A 12715-nucleotide genomic window follows, 5' to 3' on the forward strand; every position below is an offset into this window, starting at 1 on the left:
CTATATACACTACATGCACCATGTCTCACCTGCAGCAGCCCCTCCCCCGTGTTCTATATACACTACATGCACCGTGTCTCACCTGCAGCAGCCCCTCCCCCCGTGTTCTATACACACTACATGCACCGTGTCTCACCTGCAGCAGCCCCTCCCCCCCCCCCATGTTCTATACACACTACATGCACCGTGTCTCACCTGCAGCAGCCCCTCCCCCCCCCCCCCGTGTTCTATACACACTACATGCACCATGTCTCACCTGCAGCCCCTCCCCCATGTTCTATATACACTACATGCACCGTGTCTCGCCTGCAGCAGCCCCTCCCCCATGTTCTATATACACTACATGCACCGTGTCTCACCTGCAGCAGCCCCTTCCCCGTGTTCTATATACACTACATGCACCGTGTCTCACCTGCAGCAGCCCCTCCCCCGTGTTCTATATACACTACATGCACCGTGTCTCACCTGCAGCAGCCCCTCTCCCGTGTTCTATATACACTACATGCACCGTGTCTCACCTGCAGCAGCCCCTCCCCCGTGTTCTATATACACTACATGCACCGTGTCTCACCTGCAGCAGCCCCTCCCCCGTGTTCTATATACACTACATGCACCATGTCTCACCTGCAGCCCCTCCCCCGTGTTCTATACACACTACATGCAGTGTCTTACCTGCAGCCCCTCCCCCTGTTCCATATACACTACAGGCCCCCATGAGTGTAAGGCTACAGTGGCGTTGGTAGCAGGCGACCCTCCCGACCCCCCCACCCCCCCCCGACCCCCCCAGTCATGACCACTGGCACCATATATGGCATATTTTTTTTTTTTATTCTTAAATCAGATATAAATTTGTTTTCTGGAAAAGAATCGTTCGTTGTGACGGGAAGCAAAACAAGTGATAAAAAACAAAAAGGCAGAATGAGGGGGAGGGGCAGACAAATCAATCGTTGGTTGGTCCGATGTTGGCAGCTGATCAGTAGTAATGGCGGCAGGTCTCACATAGATAGGTCTCGCAGATACTTTCCCATGCTGTATGCCTTCTCATTGACCAACCCCCCATGGACGCCTTCTTTACCCATCACAATGACGAAAGCTGCAGGAGAGAGAAGAGAGGTTACACAGGAAGGGGACGGCCCCCGCGGCAAAGACCACCCCACGGGTCAAACAGGAAGGGGACGGCCCCCGCGGCAAAGACCACCCCACGGGTCACTCAGGGAGGGGACGGCATGCCCCAAGACCACCCCACGGGTCACACAGGGAGGGGACGGCATGCCCCAGGACCACCCCACGGGTCACACAGGGAGGGGGCGGCATGCCCCAAGACCACCCCACGGGTCACACAGGGAGGGGGCGGCATGCCCCAAGACCACCCCACGGGTCACACAGGGAGGGGGCGGCATGCCCCAAGACCACCCCACGGGTCACACAGGGAGGGGGCGGCATGCCCCAAGACCACCCCACGGGTCACACAGGGAGGGGGCGGCATGCCCCAAGACCACCCCACGGGTCACACAGGGAGGGGGCGGCATGCCCCAAGACCACCCCACGGGTCACACAGGGAGGGGGCGGCATGCCCCAAGACCACCCCACGGGTCACACAGGGAGGGGGCGGCATGCCCCAAGACCACCCCACGGGTCACACAGGGAGGGGGCGGCATGCCCCAAGACCACCCCACGGGTCACACAGGGAGGGGGCGGCATGCCCCAAGACCACCCCACGGGTCACACAGGGAGGGGGCGGCATGCCCCAAGACCACCCCACGGGTCACACAGGGAGGGGGCGGCATGCCCCAAGACCACCCCACGGGTCACACAGGGAGGGGGCGGCATGCCCCAAGACCACCCCACGGGTCACACAGGGAGGGGGCGGCCGCCGCGGCAAAGACCACGCCACGGGTCACACAGGGAGGGGGCGGCCGCCGCGGCAAAGACCACGCCACGGGTCACACAGGGAGGGGGCGGCCGCCGCGGCAAAGACCACGCCACGGGTCACACAGGAAGGGGACGGCCCCCGCGGCAAAGACCCCCCCCTCCGGGTCACAGAGTGAGGGGACGACCCCCCCCCGTGGCATAGACCCCCCGCCCCACGGGTTACCCAAGGAGGGTGGGGTTGCACACACCAAGGCCCCCCCACGGGTTACCCAAGGAGAGGGGGGCACACACACCGAGGACCCCTACAGGTTACCCAAGAAGGGGGGGGGGGCACACACACCGAGGACCCCTACAGGTTACCCAAGAAGGGGGGGGGCACACACACCGGACCCCTACAGGTTACCCAAGAAGGGGGGGGCACACACCAAGGACCCCTACAGGTTACCCAAGAAGGGGGGGGCACACACCAAGGACCCCTACAGGTTACCCAAGAAGGGGGGGGCACACACCAAGGACCCCTACAGGTTACCCAAGGAGGGGTGGGCACACACCAAGGCCCCCCCACGGGTTACCCAAGGAGAGGGGGGCACACACACCGAGGACCCCTACAGGTTACCCAAGAAGGGGGGGGGGCACACACACCGAGGACCCCTACAGGTTACCCAAGAAGGGGGGGGCACACACACCGGACCCCTACAGGTTACCCAAGAAGGGGGGGGCACACACACCGGACCCCTACAGGTTACCCAAGAAGGGGGGGGCACACACCGAGGACCCCTACAGGTTACCCAAGAAGGGGGGGGGGCACACACACCGAGGACCCCTACAGGTTACCCAAGAAGGGGGGGGGCACACACCGAGGACCCCTACAGGTTACCCAAGAAGGGGGGGCACACACCGAGGACCCCTACAGGTTACCCAAGAAGGGGGGGCACACACCGAGGACCCCTACAGGTTACCCAAGAAGGGGGGGCACACACCGAGGACCCCTACAGGTTACCCAAGAAGGGGGGGCACACACCGAGGACCCCTACAGGTTACCCAAGAAGGGGGGGCACACACCGAGGACCCCTACAGGTTACCCAAGAAGGGGGGGGCACACACCGAGGACCCCTACAGGTTACCGGAGGGGTGGGCACACACCGAGGACCCCTACAGGTTACCCAAGGAGGGGTGGGCACACACCGAGGACCCCTACAGGTTACCCAAGGAGGGGTGGGCACACACCGAGGACCCCTACAGGTTACCCAAGGAGGGGTGGGCACACACCAAGGACCCCTACAGGTTACCCAAGGAGGGGTGGGCACACACCAAGGACCCCTACAGGTTACCCAAGGAGGGGTGGGCACACACCAAGGACCCCTACAGGTTACCCAAGGAGGGGTGGGCACACACCAAGGACCCCTACAGGTTACCCAAGGAGGGGTGGGCACACACCAAGGACCCCTACAGGTTACCCAAGGAGGGGTGGGCACACACCAAGGACCCCTACAGGTTACCCAAGGAGGGGTGGGCACACACCAAGGACCCCTACAGGTTACCCAAGGAGGGGTGGGCACACACCAAGGACCCCTACAGGTTACCCAAGGAGGGGTGGGCACACACCAAGGACCCCTACAGGTTACCCAAGGAGGGGTGGGCACACACCAAGGACCCCTACAGGTTACCCAAGGAGGGGTGGGCACACACCAAGGACCCCTACAGGTTACCCAAGGAGGGGTGGGCACACACCAAGGACCCCTACAGGTTACCCAAGGAGGGGTGGGCACACACCAAGGACCCCTACAGGTTACCCAAGGAGGGGTGGGCACACACCAAGGACCCCTACAGGTTACCCAAGGAGGGGTGGGCACACACCAAGGACCCCTACAGGTTACCCAAGGAGGGGTGGGCACACACCAAGGACCCCTACAGGTTACCCAAGGAGGGGTGGGCACACACCAAGGACCCCTACAGGTTACCCAAGGAGGGGTGGGCACACACCAAGGACCCCTACAGGTTACCCAAGGAGGGGTGGGCACACACCAAGGACCCCTACAGGTTACCCAAGGAGGGGTGGGCACACACCAAGGACCCCTACAGGTTACCCAAGGAGGGGTGGGCACACACCAAGGACCCCTACAGGTTACCCAAGGAGGGGTGGGCACACACCAAGGACCCCTACAGGTTACCCAAGGAGGGGTGGGCACACACCAAGGACCCCTACAGGTTACCCAAGGAGGGGTGGGCACACACCAAGGACCCCTACAGGTTACCCAAGGAGGGGTGGGCACACACCAAGGACCCCTACAGGTTACCCAAGGAGGGGTGGGCACACACCAAGGACCCCTACAGGTTACCCAAGGAGGGGTGGGCACACACCAAGGACCCCTACAGGTTACCCAAGGAGGGGTGGGCACACACCAAGGACTGCCCACACATTACATGCAGAAGAGGACTGAACACAGCCCCCTACAGATCACATGTGCAGGCCCCAGTTAGGGCAGACCACCCGGGACCCCCGTACTCACCTGTACACGTTTTGCAGATGCCGATGTTGTACGTTGGCCCTTCTGTTGACTTCGTCCGGACGTCCATCGTAAACGTGTCAGCGAAGTTGTCCCTGATGACGCTGCAGCGCATGCCCCCGAGCGTCAGGCCGTTAATGAAGAAGCCGCTGCGCTCGTCCGCGGCCAGAGCCGAGATCTCCGCAGCCTGGAAGACAAGCATGTTACATGGCCGCAGCTCGAGGCTCCCAGAATGCACTGCTGTCACGGGACCCTCAGCACCATTCCTGCCCTCACAGGAGCCGAGCGAGTGCCCCCCCCCCCCCCCCCCCCCGGTCTATTAACCCCTCGGTGACAGACCACTACCACAACACGACTAGTTCTGCGTGGGCACGGCGGTCAGGACGGGTGCGATCAGGGGCATTTAGGGGTCCGGCCTCAGGTGTAAACAACGGCAGCGACAGAACCCACTTCTGAATGAATATGACCATCCTGGCCCGCCCCGGCGCCCACCGCGGGCCCCGCACCCCGGCAGCGACAACATGGTCCTCTAGTTACACAGCAGCAGCTCGCACCCTCCTGCAGGACCCTCAGGCTAGTCACGGCTCGCTGGGGGAGGCAAGTTACCTGAAAGCTGTGGAATAAGCGCTGTACAAGCCCCGCAGTGCACTGCAATACCCCAGTACTGCAGAGCCAACAAGAGCGGCCGACAGGCCGGAGCTCCGCGGGGCCTACAGATCAGCCAGCAGCTAAAGGGTTAACAGGCCGGAGCTCCGCGGGGCCTACAGAAGACCCTACAGATCACCCAGCCCTCAGCAGCTAAAGGGTTAACAGGCCGGCACCCCAGAAATGTCTGTACAGACCAGGCGGCACCAGCAGGCCTGCGTCACAGGAGGCTATTACTCCCTGTTGTCAGCCACCTCTGCAGGAGGAAGCTGCGGAGCCGTCACCACTTCCTGCCGGAGCCGCCCGTCCCCTCGCTGCGCGCCGAGCCTTTTATAGGCAAAGGAGCCACCGAGCGCCCCTCCCCCACCGGGGGCCCATGTGCAGCTGTAAACAAGACCCCCAGGGGCCACTGCAACCCCTCAGTGGGGCCCCACAGCTTCCCAGTCACAGGGGGTAAAGGAGAGGCTTACAGACGGGCCCCGAGGACCCCAACACCCGCAGAGAAGAGGAAGTGCAGCAGCTGCGGCCACCGCTCTCAGCTCCGCTACATCCCTACAGGACGAAGGCCCCGCAACACCCGCATACACCCGCCGCCCGCTCACCGTAATCCGGCACAGGTTCCCTCCCTGCTCGGCGGCCCACACAGACGGCGGGTTGAAGCCGCAGATACAGGCGTCCTGTACGTCAGGCCCCATCAGGTTCTTGATGTAGTCGGCCCAGGACATGACGGCAGGCGGCGATTTCGGGGGGTTTTCGGCTGTTGGCGGGTGACGCTGCCTCGTGCAGATCGGGCTGGTGCGCGCGCAGGGTCCACCACCACCAGCCCCGCCCCTTTATATATGGCGCGATGCCGGTCGGTGTTGACGTCACGTCGGAAGGCGGTGACTACGCAGGCGCAAATGACTTGGAGAGGCGGAGCTTCAGTCAGAGACCTCATGCGCGGGCTGCGGGGCAGGGCGCGGCCGGCTCACCACTGCGCAAGCGCAAGAGAGATGACGTAGAGGCGGATGTCCTAAGACATAGTGCGCACGCGCCAAGACCAGGGAGCCAAACGGCGGAAAAGCATTGCGCATGCGCTGAAGAGGTGAGTTGGCCTTTCATAAGGCGGGAACCGCCACGTGACTAGCCGAGATCAGAAGACGGCGGAGGAGACACTGCCCCCTGTAGGCCGGAGACAGAGCGGCAGCCCGGACTACTGAGGGCTCGTATGATCGTACGGCCTGTTCACTGGGCTCTCGCACGCAACCGTTTTTTTAACCTTATATTAGAGCGGTTTCACATGAGAGTATGAGAGTATACGCAGATACACCCGCCTCAGCGCCGCGCATGGCACTCCGAGCAGAGCGATCAGGTTGATATGTGCGTGTATCGGCACCTGGAGCCGCAGCCTTTGCGCCCGCAGGGCCCGGCACACGCAATCTGTGGTTAGAAGGCTGTTTAGCCTAATGAGGTCCGGATGGCTTTACCCCACAGGACTGCCCCATATTGAGTTCGTATTCGCGCGCCTCCCATAGACTCCGTGTCCCTCTTGGTGCGCAAATACGCAGAAAAATAGAGCAGCACCCGCAAAATGTGTCCGCAACACGCCCAGAGAGCGACCCCACGGGCAGCGGCGGCCTAGAGAGCGACCCCACGGGCAGCGGCGGCCCAGAGAGCGACCCCACGGGCAGCGACGGCCCAGAGAGCGACCCCACGGGCAGCGACGGCCCAGAGAGCGACCCCACGGGCAGCGGCGGCCCAGAGAGCGACCCCACGGGCAGCGGCGGCCCAGAGAGCGACCCCACGGGCAGCAACGGCCCAGAGAGCGACCCCACGGGCAGCGGCGGCCCAGAGAGCGACCCCACGGGCAGCGGCGGCCCAGAGAGCGACCCCACGGGCAGCGGCGGCCCAGAGAGCGACCCCACGGGCAGCGGCGGCCCAGAGAGCGACCCCACGGGCAGCGACGGCCCAGAGAGCGACCCCACGGGCAGCGACGGCCCAGAGAGCGACCCCACGGGCAGCGGCGGCCCAGAGAGCGACCCCACGGGCAGCGACGGCCCAGAGAGCGACCCCACGGGCAGCGACGGCCCAGAGAGCGACCCCACGGGCAGCGGCGGCCCAGAGAGCGACCCCACGGGCAGCGACGGCCCAGAGAGCGACCCCAGGGGCAGCGGCAGCCCAGAGAGCGACCCCACGGGCAGCGGCGGCCAGATGTTCTGCGGACGGCCCAGAGAGCGACCCCACGGGCAGCGACGGCCCAGAGAGCGACCCCACGGGCAGCGACGGCCCAGAGAGCGACCCCACGGGCAGCGGCGGCCCAGAGAGCGACCCCACGGGCAGCGGCGGCCCAGAGAGCGACCCCACGGGCAGCGGCGGCCAGATGTTCTGCGGACGGCCCAGAGAGCGACCCCACGGGCAGCGGCGGCCAGATGTTCTGCGGACGGCCCAGAGAGCGACCCCACGGGCAGCGGCGGCCAGATGTTCTGCGGACGGCCCAGAGAGCGACCCCACGGGCAGCGGCGGCCAGATGTTCTGCAGACGGCGCACATGGATCTCAGTGCGGCCCGAAGACGCTCGCAGGTTTTGCGCTGATAATACATGACAGTAAACGTTACTTTCCTTGGCGTCTCTCACGGCGCGTGAAATGTGTGCGCAAAGAGGAGAGTGACGAGCTGTATCTTGGCGTGAATCTCGCCCGTACACGCCAGGATGCCAGTCGGCACGCAGCGTTGGCAATAATGGAAAATTTATACTGGCGCAAAACCAGCGAGTGCACGGGCGGCTGCAGCGAGCGGACGGCAGAGCTCACTGCGCCACGTTTTGCAGTGAACAGGGGTAGTTTGTGCACGAGATTGTGCGTATTTGCTCAGGCACCGCGAGTTCGGGGAATCACCCGCCCTGATTACGCCGCAGGAGGCCCCAGGAGCGCGCAGCGTATTGTGCGTACTGCGGGTATATTTGCGCTCCTCCCGCAGACCGCCGTACGGCTCCTTGGTGCGCAGAATAAAGCAGGTCCCATCTTTTGCGCGTGAGACTCTCCTGAGCAAAAATGAACCGGCTGAAATCAATGTCTTCTCTGATTTGTTCGCACGCAAATGCGCAGCAGCCGCCCTAATTTAGCGCAATAAGCCATCCAGGTGAATGCACAGAAATCCCGCGTCGCCGTGGGCGGCCGTGCGTTGGCGTGGGCGGCCGTGCGTTGGTCACTTTCTGCAGGTGTGAAAATCACATCCACGAAACATCGCACCAGTTTAGTTTTCACTCGCCTGATAGTTGCGCAATATTCCTACGCACTAGAAGCGGCGGGCCTTGTCCTGTCCTTCACGCACGCCGCTTCCATGCGGGCGGGGCCGGTCCTCCGGATTTCTTCCTACGCGCGCCCTAGCGCAAAGTTTGCACGGTAAAAAAAAAGAGTTTTGACTGGTTGATGCGCAAATGCGCTCCGCAGCGGCGGTCAGATTTACAGGTGCATCTGCAGAGGCTCTTTGTGCAGCACAGCGCCGGCCCGTCAGGTTTAGGTTTTGTGCGTAAATGCGAAGGTTACTTTTGCGCACATAAACCAGCAGAAACAGTGGAAAGACGCAAGTGGGATGTTCGGTTGTGACCCGCATCCGTGTGAACGAGGCGCAATACCCACCCTGACACCGCCCCTTTAATCAGCTTTCTATTCAGCATATATGTATATACACCTCAACCGCCCGGATGCTGCAGGTATATGTATATACTCCTCCCAGCCGCCCGGATGCAGCAGGTATATGTATATACTCCTCCCAACCGCCTGCATGCTGCAGGTATATGTATATACTCCTCCCAACCGCCCGGATGCTGCAGGTATATGTATATACTCCTCCCAACCGCCCGCATGCTGCAGGTATATCTATATACGCCTCCCAACCGCCCGCATGCTGCAGGTATATGTATATACTCCTCCCAACCGCCCGCATGCTGCAGGTATATGTATATACTCCTCCCAACCGCCCGGATGCTGCAGGTATATGTATATACTCCTCCCAACCGCCTGGATGCTGCAGGTATATGTATATACTCCTCCCAACCGCCTGGATGCTGCAGGTATATGTATATACTCCTCCCAACCGCCGGGATGCTGCAGGTATATGTATATACGCCTCCCAACCGCCCGCATGCTGCGGGTATATGTATATACTCCTCCCAACCGCCCGCTTGCTGCGGGTATATGTATATACTCCTCTCCACCGCCCGGATGCTGCAGGTATATGTATATACTCCTCTCCACCGCCATGATGCTGCAGGTATATGTATATACTCCTCCCAACCGCCCGGATGCTGCAGGTATATGTATATACTCCTCCCAACCGCCATGATGCTGCAGGTATATGTATATACTCCTCCCAACTGCCATGATGCTGCAGGTATATGTATATACACCTCCCAACCGCCCGGATAGTGCAGGTATATGTATATACTCCTCCCAACCGCCGGGATGCTGCAGGTATATGTATATACGCCTCCCAACTGCCCGCATGCTGCGGGTATATGTATATACTCCTAACTGCCCGGATTCCTTGGGACAGTCCCAGATTTGGGACACTATTCCGGGTGGCAGGAGTCATCTGCCTCCCCCCCCTCCCTAAAAATGAAAGACAGCTATACTCACCTCCAACGTTCCTGCTGCTGACAACCCCTGTCGTCTGCACCTCCTGCTCCCCAGCGAACTTCTGGGCTCAAATCATGTGATCTGTCTACCTGGGAGCATGCTGGGGAGCAGGGAGCGCGGACTGCAGGGGTCGGGAGTGTTTGGAGTTGGGTGTTGCTGTTTTTTATTTTTTCAGCTGCAAAAGGGCATTTTTTAAAAACTGATAATGCTCATCATGCTCTTATTAACAGACATGGCATGGAAGGCGTTATTACTCAATAGGCCCATGAGGGGGCGTTATTACTAAATAGGGCCATGAGGGGACATTATTACTATATAGGGCCATGAGGAGACATTATTACTGAATAGGGCCATGAGGGGGCATTATTACTAAATAGGGCCATGAGGGAGCATTATTACTAAATAGGGTCACGAAGGGGCATTATTACTGAATAGAGCCATGAGGAGACATTATTACTAAATAGGGCCATGAGGAGACATTATTACTAAATAGGGCCATGAGGGGGCATTATTACTGAATAGGGCCATGAGGGGGCATTATTATTAAATAGGGCCATGAGGGGACATTATTACTGAATAGGGCCATGAGGGGGCATTATTACTAAATAGGGCCATGAGGGAGCATTATTACTAAATAGGGTCACGAAGGGGCATTATTACTGAATAGAGCCATGAGGAGACATTATTACTAAATAGGGCCATGAGGAGACATTATTACTAAATAGGGCCATGAGGGGGCATTATTACTGAATAGGGCCATGAGGGGACATTATTACTGAATAGGGCCATGAGGGGGCATTATTACTAAATAGGGCCATGAGGGAGCATTATTACTAAATAGGGTCACGAAGGGGCATTATTACTAAATAGGCCCATGAGGGCGCATTATTACTGAATAGGGCCATGAGGGGGCATTATTACTAAACAGGGCCATGAGGGGGCATTATTACTAAATAGGGCCATGAGGGGGCATTATTACTAAATAGGGCCATGAGGGGGCATTATTACTAAATAGGGCCATGAGGGAGCATTATTACTGAATAGGGCCATGAGGGGGCATTATTACTAAATAGGGCCATGAGGGGGTATTATTACTAAGTAGGGCCATGAGGGAGCATTATTACTAAATAGGGCCATGAGGGGGCATTATTACTAAATAGGGCCATGAGGGATCATTATTACTGAATAGGGCCATGAGGGGGCATTATTACTAAATAGGGCCATGAGGGGGCATTATTACTAAATAGGCCCATGAGGGAGCATTATTACTAAATAGGTCCATGAGGAGACATTATTACTAAATAGGGCCATGAGGGGGCATTATTACTAAATAGGGCCATGAGGGGGCATTATTACTCAATAGGCCCATGAGGGAGCATTATTATTAAATAGGGCCATGAGGAGACATTATTACTAAATAGGTCCATGAGGAGACATTATTACTAAATAGGGCCATGAGGGGGCATTATTACTAAATAGGGCCATGAGGGCGCATTATTACTAAATAGGGCCATGAGGGCGCATTATTACTGAATAGGGCCATGAGGGGGCATTATTACTAAATAGGGCCATGAGGGCGCATTATTACTAAATAGGGCCATGAGGGGGCATTATTACTAAATAGGCCCATGAGGGGGCATGATTACTGAATAGGGCCATGAGGGGGCGTTATTACTCAATAGGTCCATGAGGAGACATTATTACTAAATAGGCCCATGAGGGGGCATTATTACTAAATAGGTCCATGAGGGGCATTATTACTAAATAGGTCCATGAGGGGCATTATTACTAAATAGGTCCAGGAGGAGACATTATTACTAAACAGCGCCATGAGGGTGACATTACTAAATAGGGCCATGAGGGGCATTATTACTCAATAGGGCCATGAGGGGGCATTATTACTGAATACGGCCATGAGGGGGCATTATTACTGAATAGGGCCATGAGGGGGCATTATTACTAAATAGGCCCATGAGGGGCATTATTACTCAATAGGGCCATGAGGTGGCAATATTACTAAATAGGGCCATGACGGGACATTATTACTCAATAGGGCCATGAGGGGGCATTATTACTAAATAGGCCCATGAGGGGCATTATTACTAAATAGGCCCATGAGGGGCATTATTACTAAATAGGTCCATGAGGAGACATTATTACTAAATAGGCCCATGAGGGGGCATTATTACTAAATAGGTCCATGAGGAGACATTATTACTAAATAGGCCCATGAGAGGGCATTATTACTAAATAGGTCCATGAGGGGGCATTATTACTGAATAGGGCCATGAGGGTGACATTATTACTCAATAGGGCCATGAGGGGGCATTATTACTGAATAGGGCCATGAGGGGGCATTATTACTGAATAGGGCCATGAGGGGGCATTATTACTGAATAGGGCCATGAGGGGGCATTATTACTAAATAGGCCCATGAGGGGCATTATTACTCAATAGGGCCATGAGGTGGCAATATTACTAAATAGGGCCATGACGGGACATTATTACTCAATAGGGCCATGAGGGGGCATTATTACTAAATAGGCCCATGAGGGGCATTATTACTAAATAGGCCCATGAGGGGCATTATTACTAAATAGGTCCATGAGGAGACATTATTACTAAATAGGCCCATGAGGGGGCATTATTACTAAATAGGTCCATGAGGAGACATTATTACTAAATAGGCCCATGAGAGGGCATTATTACTAAATAGGTCCATGAGGGGGCATTATTACTGAATAGGGCCATGAGGGTGACATTATTACTCAATAGGGCCATGAGGGGGCATTATTACTAAATAGGGCCATGAGGGGACATTATTACTATATAGGGCCATGAGGAGACATTATTACTAAATAGGGCCATGAGGGGGCATTATTATTAAATAGGGCCATGAGGGGACATTATTACTGAATAGGGCCATGAGGGGGCATTATTACTAAATAGGGCCATGAGGGAGCATTATTACTAAATAGGGTCACGAAGGGGCATTATTACTAAATAGGCCCATGAGGGCGCATTATTACTGAATAGGGCCATGAGGAGACATTATTACTAAATAGGGCCATGAGGA

The 12715-nt window shown here is 57.7% G+C and overlaps 1 protein-coding gene across 1 annotated transcript; it reads right to left on the bottom strand.

Moving 5' to 3' along the window:
* Window positions 1–807: 807 nt before the first annotated feature.
* Window positions 808–5853, bottom strand: PFN1 (profilin 1). Its single transcript, XM_066593899.1, has 3 exons — window positions 5627–5853; window positions 4383–4566; window positions 808–1093 (listed from the first exon to the last, which is right to left on the bottom strand). Exons 1-3 carry the CDS (start codon window positions 5747–5749, stop codon window positions 996–998), a joined length of 405 nt encoding a protein of 134 aa, XP_066449996.1. The 5' UTR covers window positions 5750–5853; the 3' UTR covers window positions 808–995.
* Between the last annotated feature and the right edge of the window lie 6862 nt (window positions 5854–12715).

The sequence above is a fragment of the Eleutherodactylus coqui genome, chromosome 2 (assembly GCF_035609145.1).
Source record: "Eleutherodactylus coqui strain aEleCoq1 chromosome 2, aEleCoq1.hap1, whole genome shotgun sequence".
Classification (NCBI taxonomy): Eukaryota; Metazoa; Chordata; class Amphibia; order Anura; family Eleutherodactylidae; genus Eleutherodactylus; species Eleutherodactylus coqui.

Bases quoted from the DNA above. Each gene is read 5' to 3' on its own strand.
- PFN1 (XM_066593899.1), bottom strand. From the start codon at position 5,749: ATGTCCTGGGCCGACTACATCAAGAACCTGATGGGGCCTGACGTACAG. The intron at 4,567-5,626 runs GTGAGCGGGCGG...CTTGTCTTCCAG, and splicing joins GGAACCTGTGCCGGATTACG to GCTGCGGAGATCTCGGCTCT. The intron at 1,094-4,382 runs GTGAGTACGGGG...TCTCTCCTGCAG, and splicing joins CATCTGCAAAACGTGTACAG to CTTTCGTCATTGTGATGGGT.